At 37.8% G+C, this 22,985-nt stretch overlaps 2 protein-coding genes across 2 annotated transcripts in view; both read right to left on the reverse strand.

Moving 5' to 3' along the window:
- Positions 1 to 10,657, reverse strand: part of LOC140236917 (AP-3 complex subunit delta-1-like) — a 75,601-nt gene extending 64,944 nt beyond the window's left edge. The window contains exons 1-2 of the mRNA XM_072316855.1: positions 10,462 to 10,657; positions 8,018 to 8,113 (exon numbers count right to left, since the gene is read on the reverse strand). Of these exons, the coding sequence (XP_072172956.1) occupies positions 8,018 to 8,113; positions 10,462 to 10,563 (198 nt within the window). The 5' untranslated portion in view covers positions 10,564 to 10,657. The remainder of the gene's footprint in view (positions 1 to 8,017; positions 8,114 to 10,461) is intronic.
- Positions 10,658 to 16,385: 5,728 nt separating this feature from the next.
- LOC140237149 (uncharacterized protein F21D5.5-like) lies at positions 16,386 to 22,947 on the reverse strand. The gene is made up of 5 exons (XM_072317091.1): positions 22,623 to 22,947; positions 20,604 to 20,782; positions 18,511 to 18,849; positions 17,768 to 18,002; positions 16,386 to 16,724 (listed from the first exon to the last, which is right to left on the reverse strand). The coding sequence occupies exons 1-5, from the start codon at positions 22,906 to 22,908 to the stop codon at positions 16,474 to 16,476; spliced, it is 1,290 nt and encodes a 429-aa protein (XP_072173192.1). The 5' UTR covers positions 22,909 to 22,947; the 3' UTR covers positions 16,386 to 16,473.
- Positions 22,948 to 22,985: the final 38 nt, after the last annotated feature.

A 22,985-nucleotide genomic window follows, 5' to 3' on the forward strand; every position in this document is an offset into this window, starting at 1 on the left:
AAATGTGTGTACTGTACACCACAAATACTGTAAAAGTGGAAATTTTCGCGGTGTTGAAATTTTCGCGCATTTCGCGCAACCAGAAACTAGCGCGAAAATAAAAACACGCGAATATTTTTGCTTGCCATACGTTCCTGTGCGTGATGTCTTGATTCCGCGGAATTAAAAACACGCGAAACTCTTCTGACCCGGCCTAGCGCGAAAAATTAGTCGCGCGAAAATATCCACTTTTACAGTATTGAATTAAACACAATTGTGAGTTTCAAGACATGATTCATATGCACAACATGCATACACTCCAGTGGAAAACCACAGCAAATTTTAATATGTTCACCTAAACAGTAACATTTTCAACCACTCAAAATAGAGTACATACATGTATGCACTGCTAACAGTGACACTGACAAAAAAAGGAACTTTCACAGATCACCTTAAAAAAAAAAAAAAAAAAAAAAAAAAAAAAAAAAACACCCAAAACTCAAATCCTGAGAAAAGTATGTTATTCCTCAACACATTTCCTCATACCGCATCGGAACCATATGGTGACTGAGCAGGTGTCTTTTGGACAGCCAATTTACTTGCACAAACCAAGCATCATAGATTTCAGCACCAGCAATATCAATTTCAGCCCTGAAAGGTCAGAGTTATTACCTTGTGGTGCATGAAAATTGAGACAAAATGGGGACTGATGCTGACGCAAGCTCAGATTCCATCACAGTCTGGCATTCATTCGGTCAACAATTTTTGTTGTTGATGTTCACTTTTCTTTTTTGTCTGCCTCCACAGGGACTTTTGTACATGGCATGTTACATGTACTTACAAGTATGATATGATATGATGCATCATTTGACCCATCTTGAGAAAGATGAGGTTTTCAAGACAGCCATAAATCATATACAAATAAAATTTTCCAGCTCATATTCAAGAATGTATAGGAAATTACCTTCATTCTATCTTAACTTATGAAAAGTAAGAAAGTTACAGTGTATAAGCATTATGAATATCAAACCAAAGATTACTGTAAAATGAGGAATGTTCGTGTGCATTTTAATTTCGCGAATTTTGCAAGCACCACGATTCGCGAAATTAAAATGCAAGAGAAAGTTCTAGTCTACACTACATATGTACAATGTATGCATTTAATGTCAGTGGCAGTTCGTCAAAATTTCAAGCCGCAAAAAAAGGCCGTCGGCTCCTATTTGCGAAAAATTCATGCCGCGAATACAGTGTACCTGGGACAGGCTGAAAAGAAGCTGGCCTTTCTTATTCTAATGCTGCACTCTGACCCTGAATACTGTGTGTCGTACACTCGTACATGGCATGTTCACCTCATGAGTCATCAATCAAACTTGTCAAAGCCTGTACAACTAGGTCACATTCTGCACTGACAGATCCAATGATGTCTTCAGAAATATATATTTTCATGAATTTTGTGAGTCAGGAGACAGCTCCCTTAAATCTCTTGCTTTTGTTTTGCTCATTTGATATCAAAGCAACATTTTTTCCCCTCTCATTTTCTTGGTCCTCACAAGGAGTGTGAATGTTCAGTATCGTTTCTGCGCTCAGGTAAAAAAAAAAAAAAAATTGCATGTTCCTTAAATACTGGTATTCAAAATTTAGTTGAGGATTTATTAATTATAATTCCTGCTTTACAAACATTGAACTCTTTTCTCTCTTTTTTTTTTTAGTAGACAGGTAGTTGCTGTTGCTGGTACATGCAAGTATATTTCACTTCAGAACCCCCCCCCCCCCCCCCCCCCCAACACACACAGCCACGTGGTTGAATACTTGTACGTACATGTACAGGTCTACATTATAAACCCTCAGGTGCAGAAGTACATTTCATTTACAGTACAAAGCATGTGATAATGGTAAGAGGTAGGGCCTTCTTCAAATAGGACATTTACTGACGTACAGTTTTGTACACATGTACACTGTACATGAACACTACTGTATGTACCCTGGTAGAAAATATGATTCTTCTGATGGCTCACATGTTCAAGAAAAGTAAACAAGAAATTTGAGGGAACTACTATTTCTCATCACAACACCAGGAAATGAACATCACCAAATATCAGATTTCATCGGAAACCCCCCCCCCCAACAAATATCGGCATTCTGATGACATACAAGGTACAAATGCATGTAAGACAATTTGTACATTGTAACATACAATTGTGTACATTACAGTGTAATGTATTCACAGGCAATATCAAAAAGTAACACTATTTTCAACACAAATTAATGCGAGGTAAACTCAGGGTACAGCCTACTGTGTATTTATGCCAGTAAAACCAAATCACGGTCTTTTCAACCCAGTGAATCACCTGCTTAACTGACACAGATTTGCAATCATATTTGGGACTATGCAATGTGCCAAGGAGCAACTCGATATCATCAAATGAATTAGGTACGGTAATCTTACAGACGATGTTACATTCTGCAATTGTAAGCGAAAACTTCGTTTTTCTCATCACTTACTAATCGCTGTTTTTTCCATACCAATTTTTGAGAGATTAAAGAAAACCTTACAAACAAACACAATGCAAACAAGTTCATTAGTGAAAAAGTAATTATAATTATTATAGTAATACATCTGTAGTAGTAGGTTTGTGTAGCCATAGCGATGATTGCAATATCCACCCTGCAGGCATCACACAATAGTGCTATTGCCTGTATCTAATCCAATTCTCGGCTATTGCATAACAAGCTACCATTGTACATGGCAAGAAGGAATAGAATTATTCTTTGCATTACACTCTCCTTGACTGGAATTAAATCCCTCTTCTTCTTTTTGGTGCCAATGTCTGGATGTGCCTTAAACGGTGATGCAACCTTTAATTGCCATCAAATTCAGCACTGTCAATAATATTACTAAACACTTTATTGTAGAACAAGACACCAATCTGACTTGTCCATCATGGATGCATACTTTCCATTTGTATGCAACATTGCTGTCCTCTAAACACAGATAAAATGAAAAACAAAAAATTGACAGGAAATGGCAAGAAATTGATTTTGCTCACGTGAATACTGCAATTTGTGAACAGGAACATGGACATTGAACATTGACCACTGAACAATGTCCCTGCTATATAAAGGTCTACCCTCTTCTTGTCAAAGAAAAAAAAAAAGAAGAATAAGTGTACATGTATAACTTGTATTCTGCATATCAGGGTATGACAGATGTACACTTCTGTAGTGTCTTCTATTGAAATGAGAACATGTACAGGTCATGAGAGGTCATGACTTTTAGGTACACATTATACAAATGTAGGGTAGAGTCTTCGACCCCGTTTACAGTGTGGGGCCGGGCTCGGCCGCGGCTCGGCTGCAGGGCAAAGCCTCGCAATTTTGTCCGTTTACACTGCTGGGCTCGGCTGCGCTTTTAATTCAAACCTTTCAATATTTTGTCGTAGTGGCGCTCTGCTTGTAAACAAACGCAATTTGGTATAGTCTGGTTTTCAGACCCTTTGCCAACTGGATTCCGTTGCGACAAAGTCGCCGTTCGGGCAAAGGCCTTTGCCGAAGGAAAAATCCTTTGCAGGACAAAACCACCTTAAACTACTAGTTGTCGACATTGAGGGGGTTAATATCATGAATAGCGAAATAGTACGGGCAGAGGGTCTGGAAGGCAGACTAAAATTGGCCGCACGTTTGGCCCAGTTTGCGTTTACACCAAGAAGAGGCCGGGCTCGGCCGCGGTTTGGCCGCGGCCGAGACCACCTCCAGAGCGAGGCCAAATGCGAGGCCAATTTTGGCCTTGCATTTGGCCTTTCGTGCGTTTACACTGAAGCGGGGCTGGGCTCGGCCGCGGCTCAGCCGCGACCGAGCCTCGCACTGTAAACGGGGTCTTGATCATAAGTAGCAGAGCCAACCAGCAAGAGGTTAAAATCTACAGTAGGAGTAATATGTACGATGTCTTCTCCTTTTTTTCTGTCTGGTTTCAACAGCTATAAATCTCTGTGGTTCGTTCTTGAGAGGCAGATGTTTTCGGTTTGCCCATTAACATGATTATATTGTACACGGTGGATGGTGGAAGAACCCAGTTTCTGTCTGAGCCCCAAAATCAAATTCCTAATTTTACAAATACCACAAAGCATACTGCACTCTATGCTGGGGAACACTAAATTGATGTTGCCTATTGGATAGGGTGGGTGCCTGTGCAGATTCAGCAAACCACTGTGTCATCTTGCTGTCTCCTAGATGTTGTTATTTCCCATAATAAGAGACAGTACATTAATATGGACAAGCATGTTTCTGCAAATAATGGGTTAATCCATATTAGAACTAGTGTATGTTTTACTTGCACATCACATCTGCATATAAAATGTGTGTTTGCACTGCCTTGATGAGCTAGGCTAAACCACTGCAAATTCATGTAATTTGTTTTTTAATTTGCCTGGTGAATTAACTATCCAGAATACAAGCAAATTTCAGTAATTTTAGCCAGTGAGAACCGAATGTGTGGATAAAACTGTTTCATATAGATTTGCTATTCAACTCTTTTTAATATGTGCCAAGCAGTTTACTAGTACATGTACAATTTGTACGTACATGTACAGTACCTTCACTTGCCAAGCTTTTTCACCAACATTCAAAAATCCATCCAAACTTGACCTACATGTAGTTGTGAAGTTAGTAAGCCCACTCAGGTGAAAACATAGCAATGTGCCTCAGACCAACAGAAAGACCATGGTGACACAATAGGGATTCTAAATGGGGATTTATAGGTTAGGCCAAGTAAAAAAAGAAAGTAGTTTCTCGTCCGGGTTTTTTGAGCAAGGCGATGAGGGAGGTCCTTACTATTTGATATCTTACTATTTTTTTGAGGATTGTCAAAATGAAAGTAATATGTGTTTCTCGTCCGGTAATTCTGAGAAAAGTAACGAGAGAGGGCTTTACTATTTTCTATATCCAATTTATGAAATGAAATATCACTCTGTTAAGTGGTAGCTGTGTTATGAGAGACCAGGTCCCAAGTGTATGTCTTGCCTGCACTCTCAAACATTTTCAAACAAATAGATATATGTACCATACTTGAAATGAAACTTCATGCATGCAGAAATACATTTGCTTTTTCTTTCCATTACAGATGTCAAGGGAAAATGACCATCTTAATACTGGTATTTAGTGTTGTAATGGCGTTTCTGATACCAGTGTACTTGCAATTCTGATGTATTGTGCTATTAATTGAAACAGGTATAAAACATGTCTTTCAACAAATGTACGACTGAAATAAATTCCATGATATTCAAAACACTGCTTTATTTATTATTGTGTTTGTGACATTTTGTGTCCACACAGCTGGTACAGTGTATGTATATGCATTTCTTCACAGTACAATTGTAGCACATTCAACTGGAAACTGGCTTGTACAATTGCAGATGGATGTCAAAATGATACGATTTACGGCATTATAGCATTAAACAAAGATGTTTCTTCATGTTCTAAAAAGACATTTGATAATCACTCATCATTTGGATGATGATTGTACAAGTGGAAACTCGATATAACGAGATGGTCGGGACCGAGTCGTGTTCCTCGTTATAGCCGATATCTCGTTATATCAGTAGACATAAAAAAAGGCATAACATAAAGACATTAATTTGCACACGTGGGACTACCCATCATCTTTCAATCAATACTGATAACTTGCTAATATGTGTGAGGTAATTACTCACCTTTATGGGTAAGGAGATGTTTTTTTCGCCAATGAAATCCGATATCAAGAATGTTTTTCTTATCAATTGTAGAACAGATGTTTGAATTTGTAAATCTACATAGCTTGCGATTGTGTGAAGATCGTCTGTGGATTGGTATGTGGTTATGGTATGGGTGTTGTGTGTGGAAAGCTTGAATAATGTGGTCTGCACAATGCTGTGTGTGTGTGTGTGACACATTCTGTATGTACATTATGACTGCATGTGTGTGTGTAGATTGGGAATTCCCTACGTAGAAAGCCAATCACAGCATCAGATTGCCTCACACTTGCTAAACGTCATGATGATGTCATGTATACGGCCGTCCCACCACATTTTCTGCATGTATCAGTGCGCGCACACACACACACACACACACACACGTACACGTACAACATCCGGTGCTAGCTGTAGAGTGAACTGTCATGAAGAAAATGTGTGTGTACAAGACAGTTTTTGGCGCATCGAGCTTTACAATCTCGGACCGTGATAGCACAGGCGAAGTTAAGCTTTACCCGACGACATTTTGCTTTACCTCGCTATATATATATCAGGTTTAATTGGCTATGTTTTTCTTTGTTTGGAAATCACAAAATTTATCTCGTTATAGCAGTTATTTCATTATAGCCGATCTCGCTATAAGAGTAGCATTTTACATGAACTTGTTTGGAGGGAAATTTGGGACCGGGAAAATTTCCTCGTAATAACCGATATCTCGTTATAGCAGTGTTCGTTTTATATACCGAGCTTCCCCTGCCCTGTATACCACACTACAGATGTTACGATTCACGGCAGTGTCCGTGAATTTACGTCGTAAAGAAAAGTATCCCGCAGAAATACGATACAAACCAGAATCCGTGGAAAAGTTATTTATTTTGTAGATACACCCATTTTATAATTCCACATTTGCTGGAAAAGCGCATTCATTTTCTCTCCAAAATACATTGCCGTCAGGTGCAACATTTTGGAGCAGAGTGTATACGGGCCTCTACACATTCGAATGTGTTCATGCGTGCGATGGCCTGGGGAGCCGATTTGGACAGCTAGCAAGTTACAGACACGGCCGAAAAAATAGTAAATATCAAAAAAGTCGATGCGGCAACTGAAAATCGATGCGGGCGGGGAGCGGGCTGGGACGAGAATTATGAATTTCTTGGTATTTTCAGCGCCATTTTGAAAATAGTAAATAGTAAAAAAATCGATGCGGCGGCCAAAATCGATGCGCGCGAGGACGAGAAACTGGTTTCTTTTTTTACTTGGCCTTATTTATTTTAACTGACAATTAGTTTCCAGTTATCAGTGCCAATCAAAAGAAAAAAAAAAATCTGCTGGGGTGCTTATTTGCAAACAATGCATAGTAAAGCATACTAATAGAGAATTCATAGGAGAAATTATCCAGATCCCAAAATCTTACATTATGTAAAGGAATAAAAGCTTTGATAATAATGCAGCCACACAATGAATAAATACATCTTGACGTCATCTAAAATGACCATGGCATGACGTCATTTTCACAAATACAGTGTACATTGTACCTGTAGACAATACAGTTGAACCTCTCGTATCCGGACAAGTCGGGACCGGGGCTCATCCGGATAAGGGATTTGGCCGGATACGGGAGACCCAATGCTTTATATATTATACATACACATGTACTGATGTAGCCCATTCTACCACATGTAGTAATGTGTATACTGCAACCTTTTCATTGTTACACTCAGTAACAGACCCCAAAATAGAGGTGTATGTTAATGTTGGAAGTAATATGTAATTCATGTGTGTTTGTGTAGGAGTTCTCAAGGAGTTGGGAATCCCCCTTTCCTCCCTTAATAATTAAAAAAAAAAAAAAAAAAAAATCACGGCGAGATTGCGTCCGTATAATAGAGAGGTCCGGATAAAGGGAGGCCGGATAAGAGAGGTTCAACTGTACTCTGAGTTTTCTTGGTACAACCTGTCTTCTCTATTATTTGCTTTACTCAGTTAGTTGCAATTCCACCTGCAACATTTCATATTACCTTACTGCTTTTACCTTTCACACACTGATGGTTTTAGATACTTTGCTGCCAAGATTATTTTGTAATTTCCTGTCCATCAATTGCCACATTAAACCCCTGGTTCCAAAATACAGCAAGATATGCTGATAGTAGTATACTCACACAGTATGTCACAACAAGAACACTTTCTCTTTACAGTAGGGCAGTGTTTGTCTGTAATAGGATGCTTTAGAAATTTCTGGAGCACAACCACTGGCACGTGGGTTAACATTTAGGACCTGTCTGACTTCTTTCAGTTTCATTACTGCTGGTGATACTCACATAAATTAGCTTGGCTACTGCATTGGCTTTGACTGCAATGTTGTCCTGCCTCAGTTCCTGTTTGATTTCTTCCATGGATGATGAGATGTATTTGGCCTGCAAAAAAAAATAAATAAATACAAAAATAATAAAATAAACAAAGCACATTACAGCCTGTGATTGAATCTGAGAGGAAAAAAATGAAGAGATTTGCTCATCTTTCACTACCTCATAGAAAAGAGTACCAATTTGTGTATAAAAATCTACAATAAAACAACACACACGCATTATGCATGGCCACAAATTTAAGTCATTGGCAGTTGTTTGCATATAAAATGTAATTGGGGTTAAAAAGATTCCAATTAATCAATTTCACACTAAAACTGATTGCATTTTTACCTACATGTTATTGTAGTGCATGATTTGTCCACTTTGTTTTTATTCATCTTGCAAGAGAGAAAATGTTCAGGCAATACTAAAGGCTGTTATTTTCGCAAGGGTTTAACTTCTGTGAATCTTGCAAATCACTATCAGGCTGCGAATTTAACAACGTGCATTCATATTGCCATTTACAGCAAAGTGTCATGCCCTTTACAATAGCCTTGGTGTCAAATCGTGAAAACATCTTGCGAAAATGTCTGTGGCCTCATTTGCGGGAGTATCTGTACATGTAAATTACAGCTCTTTCATGGTACATGTACATGTACTTGTACATACCAAAATTTACAAAACAAGAATCAACAAGGAAAAACATAAAGATAATCTTTTTTCTTTTATGATAGAGGACTGATAAGATATAAAATGATTCATTGAATGCATCATTAACAATGAGCCACTGACACCTACATGTAGAACACACCAATAAGCACTGGTTTATGAGTTTAATATATTAACGCTGAAATTACAGTGCAAACATTTGTACAAATTCATCATTGTCGTATTAAAAGTGTATAAAAATAGAATTAGTTTTTGCATACATAACTCCTCAGATCACAATAGAATACCTGAAAATATCTTTTTGGAAATTATGCAGCCTTGTGCATGATGGGCTTTAAACGATTTTGTACACTGGAGACTTAAATATGAATGCTTGTTCACATACAGCACGAGAGAAATATTTCAGTATCTTCTTCTTCTGTTTATTCTGCCTCCTTATGAATGAATGAAAGGAATGAAAGTAGGATCTTTGAGAAAAACTAAAAACAGATGAATGTTTGTCACAAGATCGAAAAGACAGGAGTAAAGATGAAGAGAATGAATTGGAAACCGTTTTGAGAAAATTATGGGCACTGCCTACAATGGTGTAGCAAAAAAAAAAAAAAAAGAAAAAAAAAAAGAGTGACGCATGCCTGCTACTAAGTGCTAGTAGCCAAAGTCCGATATGGATGTACCACTAATGTTAGGACTCTGATCTGCCTTAGCATTTCAATCGGAAGTCCCCTAATCAATTGTAACTTTGCTATATGATTTTAAATCCATCTATCAAACAAATACGATGAGAATTGAGTGAAAAATAAACATTGTTATTTGCAAGAAAATAACATTAGAAAGTATGAATATGATGCATGAGGGAGTAGTCTATATTTTGATCGCTTTGTGAGCGAGGTGGTCGTGTTCATGTGGCCAACAGCGCGGCGCACTGCCATAACCACTGGTACCCCCATACATACACAATATTCAGCTTCTCCGTGTATGGACATGGAGACCGTACGCTTTGTACCATGGAGGCCGGGGTACAGTACCTCCATGGTATGGATACAGTACACATGAGTGTGGCCGTATCCAGCGATTCGGGCCATGGCTACAACCACACAAGTGTGGCTGGGGGCTGGCTGGATGGTAAAGACAGATGTATGTCGTATGTGGCTGTATACACTGCCTTATAAGACCTACACTCCAGTCTACTCATCACTCATACCGAGATAGTCGCTCCATCATGTCCATAGAACCCGTTCTATCCAACAATTATCTATAGAGTCTACTATAGTGGTCAGTGTAACTTGTTTGCTGCAGACAGCTAGGAGAACTGGTTGGCAGTACACCCAAGCCTATGGCTATGCCATGGGCCTAGTACAACTACAGACAGATGGCCGAAGTACCGGTACTGTGCAAGCAAAGTCTCAGGGCTCGGGGCTCTGCCTCTGTACAAAATGGGTTCAGCCATACGGCCCGAGCGCCCCTAATACCTTCCTTGTGATGCATGCATGGTAGCATAAGCAGCAGGCAGGCAGGAGCGCAGGCGTACAGATTGCGATGCGATGCCTTTACAGTGATTTCAATAACCTTGAAAAGTTAACATTTCGACCCCTTATTTTCAGTGATGAAAAATAAGTACGGTATTTGCAAAATATGAACAAGGTGATAAAAATGCAACCCAGCCATAAGAACATCGGTACTGACTTTTGGCATTAAATTAAATTGATTTAAAAACGAGAGAAAAAGAGTTAACGTTAGAAAATACTCACTTCGTTATCCTTGTTACTGCGGATTCCTCGAACAAGATCCTGCAAATTCTTCTCGAAAACCCTCTCAAGGCTTCCCTTCACCTTTTTTAGAGCCACCGACATCTTGCTTTGTCTTGCAGATGCCTTGTGACGATAAAATGTTTACCGTAAGGGGTCAAAAACACGTTTCCACCCCCGAAGTCTGTCACAGTCTACCACAATTTATGTACGGTTTGCTATCTCGGCTGCTTGTGCTAGTAGCCAGCTACACTGCACTGCATGCACTGTACATCGATCGCCTAGATTTGCATAGCTAATTGTCACGTGACAAGTCCAGTGGACACGTCACACGATGGACTGTAAATCTCAAAGACAGCGCTCTTTTGAGATAGAAAGTTTACATACACTATTATTCAAACAACCATCTAAGATTTTGCAGGGAGATAGAATTAAAGAGGTTCAACCTCGCTGATTTTACTATACGATAATGGAATACATATATGGTACTCCAAAGTAAAGGGAAGAACATTTGCATTCAGCAGATTGATTCAAAAGTAGCAAAATGATTTAATATGTTCTATTCAATGACACTACAGTAATACCAGTACTGTACATAGCATTATATCAAAGTCACTGTAGATTAAAGTTTGTACACGTGTATATCTGTATACAAACATATGTGTATAGATATTTCACAGGTGTATACATATATGTATACTGTGTATGTACAGATGTAAGTGCTAGATATACATGTACGTATTGTATTCTCATAGTTGTTCCTCCTGTAGGCAAAGAAAAAAAAACTTACAAATCATATATCTTTAGCTAAAAAATAGTTCGAGCAAAAAAACAAAACAAAACAAAAACATGCAGAATACCGAGTAGTGAGAGTTTCATTAGCCTATTCAGACTATTCATCAAGACTACCCCCATATTTATACTCCAGCAGGTGTCTATGAGAAACGTGTGTTGGTAGTCATGATTGTATATAGTATAGCAGAATAAGCTCGTCCTCAACTGGTTAAGACCATACAAAAGGTATTACATTTTTAACCTTATCTCAAATACTGTAGCAAGATCTACAAATCAGATTTAAGTTAGAAATTCTGTAACTTTCAAGTCTTTTTGACTTTTAATTTACGTGCTACTCATCTGTTTGCCAGTAATTTGGCTTAAGATTCAACTTAAAGGGGAAATCCAGTCCAAATATAAGTTAGTCTTATAAAAAAGAGTAATATCACAGGAGTTCAATGGTATGAAATTTGACAGATATCGGATGAAAACTAAGGAAGATATGACATTTTAAAGTTTTGCTAATTTCTGAAAAACAGTTCTTGTACAGTGGATATGAATATGCAAATGAGAGAGCTAATATCCATGTCATAACCTCAGAATTTTCCATTGATAATGTACAAAAAAATGATGAAAATTCAATGTTTCTGTCATTGCAGTCTGAAACATGTTATTCCTGGTTGAATAATTTCAGAATAGTAATTAGTTAGATATACCAGGATTTGAGCCTCGGGCATATAATTGGGTTTGAATGAAAAACTGGAAATTTCAAAATTTTATGTACATGTACAAACTAAATGGGAAGTTATGAGGGAATGACATGCTCACTTTGCCATTTGCGTATTCATATTGTTTCCTGAAAAATTCGTGAAACTTCAAAATGTCATAACTTCCTTATTTTTCACCCAATTTCCATCAAAATTTTACCGTTGAACTTGTGGTATTTTACTCTTTCTTAAAAGACTAAGTTTTAGTTGGACTGGATTTTCCCCTTTAAGGAACATATTTCCCCTTTAAGGGAATATCTAAAGTGTCAATTGTGTGAATGCAGCAAATTGCAGTAGTGCATGTAGGTAGCATACATCAGTGAAGTTTGCACGAATATCTGACAATACGTTCAACAGTCATGAATTTAAAAAAAATTAGTGCCATCACTGCAGGACAATAACATAACAAAACAAAAATATATAATTCCAAAAAAATTCATACAATCATGATGATACAAATTCGCTTGGGTTGTTACCAACATGATGTTATGGGTAGTATAGTATTATTTCCCAGGGCTGCTTCCTAAAAAGAGGTAAGTTAAATGCTCCAATACAGCTGTATTATGCTAGAAAAATGAACTACAGGTGTACTGTAGTCTTTTCATCCAGCAATGGCCTCAGAACTTTTGAATTGATGGTCTGATTTTCCTCAAACTTAAAGGACAAGTTCACCTTAATTAACATAAGGATTGAGAGAATGCAGCAATATCAGTAGAACACATCAGTGAGAGTTTGAGGAAAGTCGGACAATTGGTTCAAAAGTTATGAATTTTTGAAGTTTCTGCTCAGTCACGGCTGGATGAAAAGACTACTATAGCTTGTGATGTCACATGTGCACAACGAAATAAAGAAAGAATAAAGAAAATTCAACATATTTTCAATTTTCTCACATAACAAAAGAACACTTGACTTGTCTCTTTCAGAAGGCAGGGGGAATAATATTACCCTTAACATATGTCAGTAACAAGTCGAAGAAATGAGCACTTAATTCAAAAACTGAAATTTTGTGAAATTCTCTTTTTATTTTCTTTATTATCATTGTACGCATATGACATCATACACTTTAGTAGTCTTCTCATCCAGCAGTGACTGTGCAGATACTTTAAGAATTCATAACTTTTGAACGGATTGTCCGATTTTCCCCAAACTTCTTCTGATGTGTTCTACTAATATTGTTGCATTCACCTTACCCACATGTATATGATGGTAGACTTGTCCTTTAAGTAATGTGCTCTACTACAGTAATATTGCTGCATTCACTCAATTCACATAAATGTTTGGGTATACGTGTACATCCCCTCTGATCTACCATTTATCTTTAACATACGCAACCCAATACTAAGAAACATCAACGACATGACATACATCAGAATTCAGTGTCTGAGAGTTTAATTAACTGCAAAATCTTTTTTTTTAGTACATTGCTGCTGACACATTATAACTTATGACATTCAAAATCAACGCATTCTAACAGATAGATAGATAGATTGATTGATCGTTAGACAATTGGATGTCCTTTCTGCAACTGAAAACGTCTGTTTTTTTTTGAAGGAAAAAAAAAAATATATATATATAGATACACTGTATTTGTGTCATCTATCCCTTACAACACAGTTATCAGCATAGTACAGTGGACTCCCATTATAATGAAGTCATCCGGTCCGGCAATTTCCTTTCGTTATATCGAAATTTCATTATAACCAAATGAATTAACAATTGAAATACATAGAGTTGATAATGTTGCAGCCCTAAATTTCACTCCGTTGTAACCGGAATTTCGTTATAACCGTGTTCGTTATAACAGGAGTGCGCTGTACAAATGCATGTGAATTATTGTTGATTTTTCACAATTGCATCAAAATATGGATAGATAATGTGCATCATGTTCATTTACACATACAAATTATATCAAACATCAGCATCATGTGGTCTGATGAACTACATTGGATGGCTACTCAAGAATTGCCATAATCATTCACGCTACATGTATATTGAAAGTACAAAGGTATCTTATCCAAACATTCATTTACAGAACTACAAATCTTCATATTTCGGTGATTATTAAAATCCCCTTCCACCAAGAAAGGACAAAAATATCTCGACAGTAAATGTATATGCATTTCCAAATATTACAGTATTACAGGTTTATTTCATATCATAAGATAAAGGCAAGTTATTTGTCAAAGTGTGGTGTCTCAAATCTGTGTAGGTAACTCAAAGTATTATCCCCAGTGGTTTATTTTGCATAATGTCATCGTACAATCCAGCTGGATTCTTTAGTGCAGGACAGATGGTCAAACTGTTGTTATCACAATCATCATTATTGTTGACATTATTGACATTACTCTTGATGGTATTTCAAACACTATCTTAAAAAGTGTTTCAATTTGAAATTGTTTATCTGGTAACTTGTCCACATCACAGCACCAAGCTTGGACCTTGTTAAAAAGGTTAAACAAATGCAATAATGATATGGTGTAGTACTGTCACGGAGTTGTATTAAGTTTCATAAAGAAATGTAGAATTACACTTTCATATCTGAGATCGATCAGACACAGAAGCCCTGCTATCAAAATAAAATACATCCTTTTCTGGATTTCTAACACACACTCACACACACACACATATATATATATACATATATATATATATATATACATATATATATATATATATATATATATATATATATATATATATATATATATATATATATATATATATATACATATATATATATATATACATATGATATATATGTATGCATGATTAAAAGATATATGTTCTAGAAGAAGTTAAAAAGAAAAACCCAGAAAACAAGCAATTGAATACAATGTAGGTATAAAGTGAAAAGACACATTATATGACAGCAATGCCATATCCGTTGAAACAACAGAAAACAGGAGCAGTCTGTTGCACACATCTGCAAAATTTGTTGTATCCACTAAGTACAAATTACTTAAATAAACAGTATATACCTGACAGCTGCACAAAAAAAAAAATACGAAGTTAGATAACATATGAAGAAGTTGACTTAATCTTACACATGAAGGTTTGCTCAAAACATAGTGTTCTTACAACTACATGTATAGCAGAGTCACAAGTTTTTGGACATTGGAGAGATTTCACGCTCAATCCTTTGACCATGAGAGTACAGGCTGTATAATATTACCTGTGTGCTGGCATACTAGCCTTCATAATGGATGATATCTTGACAACCCTTATGACAGTTTTCCATCACCCTTAACACATCTCTTCACAGTTTCCTGCATGACCTCTTCCTTATGATAGCTCTTTGCCCATCATGTCACAATATTATTACTTGGATATTTTCATCATTAACTATTGCTTTCAAAATCAATCAGATGACCATGACATTCTGGCAAAAAGAAGACCCAGTACTAGAAGGCATTTCTTGATATGGAAACGAGGAAATCACCAAGTCATTAATAAAAAAACAACAACAACAATGTCATCACAATCAAATACAAAACTTTCTTTGTTTACTTTCTACAGGCAACAAAATTGAAATTCACCATACAGTGTACTATATACATGTACTGTATATGTACTTTCTTTTTTGCAAACTAAACAGCATTTTGAATGAACCTCATGCTCCACAATGAGCACAATCAATAACTGGTATAAAAATCTATCTATTGGTACACATATTTCACAAACAGAAGAATTGTTCACACTCAAAGTACCACTTTGTATCACATTCTATAATATAAAAGACAAATTTTACCCTTTGAGGCACATAATGATTTCTAGTAGTTTCATCTTGACACAACATTATTAACTCTTTATGTGCCACGTTCGCACGTCCGGCTCAGTCGACGGAGTGCCAACTTCGCATATTCTGCTCAACAAACAAAGCCGCCAAAACCGATCGATAAATCGCTAATCACTGCTAATCCCGAGGCACAATGAAAGCGTTTTTCGTGCTTTTGTTCCTCTCATATACGGCTTGCATTCTATGTGGTGAATGACTATGAAGCGGTGTTCCCAACTAGATTTGCTCGTACATTCTAAGTTTCTGTCACGGTTTTATGTGCAAAAGTCATGCCTTTACAGTAATGTAGCAACTGGTCATTCGCAAGAGAAATTGAAAATAGATTCTTTATACAATTTATATCGAAACAAAGTTTGCATTCCTCTTTAACTTTGCCTACTATTATGCCCATCCTAACAGAAATTTGTAGAGGTTATACAAATTTGAAAAACAGAATTCTTTCTGAAAGTATGACTACCTTCGTGCCTCGGAATAATGTGGCACACAGGGGGTTTCCACCATGGCACATAAAGAGTTAAAAGGCTTTTGCAAGGTTTTCCAAAGTGCAAGAGGAATATGAAAGACATTCAAAAAATTCCACAAATTTAAAGCTTTGAAAGACAGAGTTTTACAGACCTACATGCATCACTATGAAGAATATTCTATGAAATAGATCACAAGTCAGTGGCACAAAACTGTTCAGCTCATATCTGTCCATTTCAAGAACATGGATTTGTCCGCTTCACTTTCAAAATGAGGCATGAATGAGATCTCCCGGATCTCCGCGATACCCTCGCTGGTTTTCGGCATCTCAAAATTCTTCTTGTACATGTTGTAGGCCACCGCTGGGATGCGCCGTGTGTCGCCCTCTGTCAGCGATTGTCGGTACATGTTCATGTGGAAGGCCAGCTCTAGTGGAGTTTGCATCATGAAGCAACGAACAGTGTAGCCTGATGGTGAGAAAGGACACAACATGATAATGAAACATAGTTTGCATTTGTCAAGTCCTTGGTTTATATTCATTTTATAAACTTGCACAAAACGCTGCTGCTGCTTTCCACACAGTTTAACTTATTTACATTTATAACATACTTAAATTCATAATGTACAATATTCATTTTGCCTAAAACATAATTTTGCTTATGACTGGACATATGTAAAGTGTATTGAGTGGTAGTTAGCACCGTCATATCGCTATCAATGGTGACCAAGCGATATTTTATCATTTTATTTTTATACACCTCTGTGAAAATGGCTGCTGCAGAATCTAAAATGCCTATACATTTGAAATTCTTTTGACTACAAGGATCTGCTTCATCATTTTATAAAACATATAATACACATCACTGTAGTATGATTAATACCCACACTAGGTATATATGGTGTACTTCTGAAACAGTCTAAACACTCTCAGCTATCACCTCAGGCATGTTGGACTGTTCCAAGAACTTTGTGTGAGTGATTTTTGCTCATGCCTTTACTGATGTGTATTATTTGCAAACTATACCATCAAAGTAAACTGAAATGAATCTGACTATAGCATCTCTGCTAAATTTTATCAACTACATATCAGAAAGTCAATCACAAAGGTTGTTCTTCGGCCATGCATGCACTGCTCATCTTTGTATTTACGTCTTTTGGTTATTGCTGTTGCTCTGGAAATTTTTTGTTAGTTGAAGAGCACAAAATATGAAATGATTTTACGTGTTGCTTGAAGGTTTGGATGGTGAAGTAAATGAGGGAGAAAGGTTTGCACTAGCACCATGTGTACGTAGTCTTTGTAGCCTGTAGGGATTGAGGCTTGACCAAAGAAAAGCCTACAAAGAGGAGAGTTGAGGAGGGAAGCGACATACAGTGTAGGGAGAATGTAAGGAAGGCAAATAGTATTAAACAAGTAATAACAGGGGTAGCAGAGAGCTGAAGCTGAAATTGCACTAGAGGAGATGGGAAAAAGGGGGACAGAAGGAAATGATATTGTGTGATGGCTTCTGACCTGCTTCCTTCGCCAGGTCAATGTAGTCTCCACGGGCAGATTTAGACGGGTTGGTGTTATCCACAACCACACACTTCCCCGCCTGAATCGCATCTGCCGTGGCCTTCAGACACTTGGCAGGCGTGTTCAGGGTGTCCCGGTTCACCCAGGTGTAGCCATGAGGGACCAGGAACCGCTTGGCAAAGAAGCTCTTTCCTGATGCGGGTGGTCCCACCATCAAGACCAGGTCTTTGCTCTGCAATAACATCCAGTAATGGGATATTAGAAATGATAGTGTCTTCACTCACAAGTTCCAATGCAAACAACTGATAAATAGTTTTTGATGAAATGAGAATGATAAATATGATTTAGCTTTATATTCATCTTCACTATTCTATATGTTCCATGTGAATCCATTCATGTTTGCTATTAAAACTATCATAGGCTCAAGTGTTTCTTCCAAAATTATCATACTTCATATTTAAGTTTTAAAATGCTTCAACATAAACATAAGCCCTACAAATGCAGCTTGCTTCCCAGCTAATTTCATGACTCCTTCTTTTTTACTCTTCTCAGCTCTGTGAAGACCTGCAAAATATGAGGTATTGTCTTTTTATTTGCACTATTTTCAAATTTTTCAACAATGCTGTAATGTAATTTTCAAGATTATTGCAATTGACAGTTCAGTATCCCTCCACAGACCTCCCTCCTCCAATTAAAAAACATTCTGAGACCCTCAAACACTACTGTCTCTGCAGCCTTACCTTCTTGTGGTAGTCACTTGCAGGCTTTTTATTCTTGGCTTCTTCCAGTGCCTTCTTGGGATCACAGGAATGCCAATCAAATGGGACTGCCTTCTCGCCGAGGAACAACTCTTCCGGTGTATAGAACTGGACTCCAATGTTGATGGCAAACATGCGGTCAGAGCAAGAGAAATCCCGCGGTTTGCCCGGGGCCCAGTTCTTGGGCCGGCCCGCCGCATCTCCGACGTACATACACTTTGAGATGTCGAGTTTCACGCCATCGTTCTCCTTCTCAACCATGTAGTCCCACATGAGAGTGGCTGGCTTGCGGTAGTGATTTTCTCCAGTTGCAGCAAAGCACTGTAAAATGAACAAAACAGATTAACCCTTCAAAAAGCACACTTACAGCCAAGTTCAGGTTACTTGCAATGTCAACATAATACCAAAATAAAAGATGGAAGCAGCAAATTTCACTAAACATGGGGTTGAACCTCATTACAATGAGGAGATGAAAATCACAATTATCTTGTTACTGTATAATACTACATCAGGTTTCTCATTATATCAGGGTACAACAACAAAGAAATGTTTAAAGTTGGGAGCTGTAATATCACCTCGTCCAAGAAGGGTTTTGGCATATCAGCGTTGGTGGAACCTGGGGGCCCGGGGGGCTCATCCCCCCCCCCCCCCAACTTTTGTAGTTAAGTTTTTGATGTGTGCCAGCTGATGAGTGCAGGAAACAGCCTTTTTCTTTTTCTTTCTTTTTGTTTTTTGCTTGTCAGCTGATGAAACCGGAAAGTGGCACCAGAAAAATAAAGTGGGCCCCCTCACTTTTCAAAATGTGGCGCAGGCCATGTATATGATGCCCAACCTCTCGATAACAAGGTTTCCCTGTATCATTGTAGATGCAGCATGATACTGTACGAGCTGAAATTTTCGCGAATTTCGCGAGTCGCCTTTGAAACGCGAAAATAACAACACTCGAAAATAACAACAAATAACAGCAAATACTTACGTTCAGTTAAACCGTCGCAACCGCAAAATTAACAACACGCGAAAATGTCCTCCAAGTAGCAATTCGCGAAAATATCTGTACGCGAAAATTTTAGCTCGTACAGTAGAGTGGAGTTATGCATGAGTGATTTGAATTATGAAAGTGAGGAGGCACACATACAAGTATTTATACCAACCCACACCCAGACATAAACACATACACAAAATAAAATATAGATACAAACATTCTCTCTTTCTCTCTCCTACAAATACAAATGTAAAGGTAGGAATATACTTGCACCATGGAGGTGCTCCAGGGGGATTGCATGCTACATGTATGTCATAATTCAGGTCCCACATATAAGCTGCATTCATCTAGCCATCTCTGTATTTTGGGCAATATCTCAGCCGTTCCTGGATGAATATCCACCAAAATTTCACTCTTTTTTTAGCAGTTTTTATGTTGTACTTGAAACTTACTATACCAGAAGTATCAAGAACACAATAGTACATTGAAGTTTACAATGGCATCACATGAGGTGGAAGAAAATAATCATCTTTGGAGCAAAGAATGTTGGCTGTAGAACTGGGGAGCAAAGTAAAAGTTTTTTCTTCTTCTTTTTTTATTTTTTTATTTTTTTAGATTAAACAGTTGCTTGACAGTGACGATAAGTAGGTCAATTGACGTTGGGCTAAAAAAAATCAACTTGCTCCCACCTCTTTTAAGAACAACAACAACAACAACAACAAAAATAAGAAAGGTGTTGATTGAAATGAAAATCAATCTTTGCATGATAAGCATATAATCCAAGCTTTCATTGATGAGGGATACAATTAAACATGGAATGCTGATTCTTAATTATATTCAGACAATTAATGTTTCTGTGTATATCCTGGTAACGGACAAATTTGAAAGTTCTTTTTTTTTTTAAACCATGACTTACGCAGATATTATGAAATAACCTGTTCCATCCATCCCATCTTCTAAAAATATGAGATATACAGTGAAAATCCAAAGTTGCCAATCTAGCAGGTAATGATGACAAAATGATAATTTCTGCATCAAACTTCCCTCAGGACTGGATGAGCTATTAAAGAGTTCATGTGAACTCACAATTTACCTGAATAGGTAGTTGCAGATGGTTGGCAATTTGATTGATCTTTTTCTGAAAGTCAGTTGGCTTGGTGTGACCCTTCTCCATTCCACGCTGGTTGCTTATGATGACGATCTTGTATCCATCCTTGTGTAACTCCTTTAGTTTTGATTCTACCTTGTCAAGCAGCATCCAGTCCGATGGACCTAGTGCGGGTGGCCAATTTGAAATCGCATTCATGAAAAATGGCACAAATAGCAATTAGTATTAATCATAATCTGTTCTTTCATGATTTAACAATTGTAGTCCCTATATATCAAGAGCTGAGGAAAGAGACAAGGTAAGCAAAAACGGGGGACTGTGGTCCTGCAAGGTAAAATCTTTTTAAACACGAGGTTAGGGCTCGCTGCTTGTTCAGCTCCCCACCCCTTCACTTAGTAGCTATTTCACTCTTTTCTTTATCCCTAGAGCTGTTACTCAATATCTTGTTTGACGTTGCCTCCCTATTCATCCTTGTCCTTCACAGGTTGCCCCCCCCCCCCCCATGATCCTTGGGATCATCACTCACCTTTCTCTGCCTTTTGTCTGTCCACCCTCCTGTTTTAATTAATCCCCCTCCCTTTAAGTAGCCTATGATTGTTAAATTTGAAGTCATTAATGTAGTTATCTCAGTAGTACTGGTAATTCTGACCTTTTATGTATGTTTAAGAAATAGTTATTGTAAAGTAATATATTGTTGGTAAATTGTAATTTTTGTTATATTCTGTATCATGGTATAGTTTGTTTGTTTGTTAAGCGCATTGAAATTCTTTTCAAGTCTGAAATGCGCTATATAAGAATCTGTTATTATCATTATTATTATATACTTGTACGGCTCCTTGCCCATGACTTCCAACCAGTCCCTTTTGTTTTCTTTGTTCTGTGTCCCTAGCCCTCCCCTGACTGCGCTTGTTGTGTGTAGTCCTTATGTGATTGCTTTCCCTGCCTATTTGTCATTTTGCCTCTGATGAAGATTCTGCTAGGATCAAAAGCTCAGGCCCCTTTTGACTCCATCTTTGTAAACAACTCAAAAGTAATTATAAATTGGCTTTTGTTTTCTATTATTTTTCAATTCTGAAATTTAGAAACTACATTTCCATATATTTCTTCCAGACTACTTGATGATATGCAATGTGCAGCAGTTTGCTCAGGGAGAGAGGGGGAGAGGGAGAGAGAGAGAGAGTTGTTGTGGATGAAGTAAGATTTATGATACATAGAAGAAAATGTAATATACCACAAAAATAAACAATTATGTATCAAACAATTATGTATCAAAGATAACTCTGAAAGTTTAAGTGTATGAGAGTTGTTAGATTTAATGTTCTGAGCACACCTCAAAGTAGTCCTCAGAAATGCAACCTCACATGTTGTTAAGCTAATTGTATACCCGGTACATGTCCTAGTCTTTAAGGTCCTTTTTATGAAACTACCAGTAAATAAAGTTATGAAAATGGTTCACATAAAAAGCATGAATTTAGAATTTAAATATTACTGTCAGATCAATTTTATTATTGATTTCGCCTACATGTAAGGCTGAAACTGCAGTCAAATCATAAAAACATTGGTCTTTAATTCTCATATCACACAGTTTATCTGCATGCATGCTCTTTCACCACATCCAGTGATCATCCATATAATAGGGGATAACTTTGTCATTTTCTGTTAATTGCAGGTTCAATCTCCTTAACCAACTTATAATGCCTGTACTGGTGTTTGCAGTGCACAAATCATCTAGAAGTTATGTCATTCGTTATCTCTTCGATTCCACCTTTTAAAAGTTGACACATCCATCCCACCTAACGTATCGATCACACGACACTCCCGGCTCCCTTAGCCCTTGGCCCTTCCCTGGCCTAGACGGACACGCCCACCTGTACCTGGGAGCTCCGTTCAATCCTAAACCCCCACCTCACCTCCCTGTGTACTGCTTGTACCCAGTTTTAACGAGCAAATCAAACTGATCATGAATAGCAACACGTTCAGAGTTTTATTCCATTGCACACTTACCTGTCGGCCATTTCTTGCCACTTTTGGGCTTGATCAGTGTGTAGTCTAGATCGAATCCAGCCACTTTGCTCGATCCTTTCACACCTGGCCCGGAGAGCTTGAACATTGGTGGCAGCCCCTTGGAACCTGTCTCTCCCACGGCGCTCCAGTCCGCATCGTAATACACCTCCATGTCAGAGGCTGCGGATTTCGCTGCAGCGGCTCGACGCGGTTTTTTCGCTTCAGATTCATCACTTGTAGCTGCTTTCTGCGACGCTTTCGGAGCTCCTCTCTTCTTAGGTGGCATATTGATGACTGTATTAGATTGCAGTATCCACCAAACAGACTTGATTTCGCCAATAATTCTGGGTTTTGGTAACTGGT

Source organism: Diadema setosum, chromosome 13 (assembly GCF_964275005.1).
Source record: "Diadema setosum chromosome 13, eeDiaSeto1, whole genome shotgun sequence".
NCBI lineage: Eukaryota > Metazoa > Echinodermata > Echinoidea > Diadematoida > Diadematidae > Diadema > Diadema setosum.

Excerpts from the sequence above, each read along its gene's own strand:
- LOC140237149 (XM_072317091.1), bottom strand. The coding sequence starts at position 22,908 with ATGCCACCTAAGAAGAGAGGAGCTCCGAAAGCGTCGCAGAAAGCAGCT. Across the intron at positions 20,783-22,622 it reads TGGCAAGAAATGGCCGACAG|GTCCATCGGACTGGATGCTG; the intron begins GTAAGTGTGCAA and ends CACCCGCACTAG. Across the intron at positions 18,850-20,603 it reads ATCTGCAACTACCTATTCAG|TGCTTTGCTGCAACTGGAGA; the intron begins GTAAATTGTGAG and ends TTCATTTTACAG.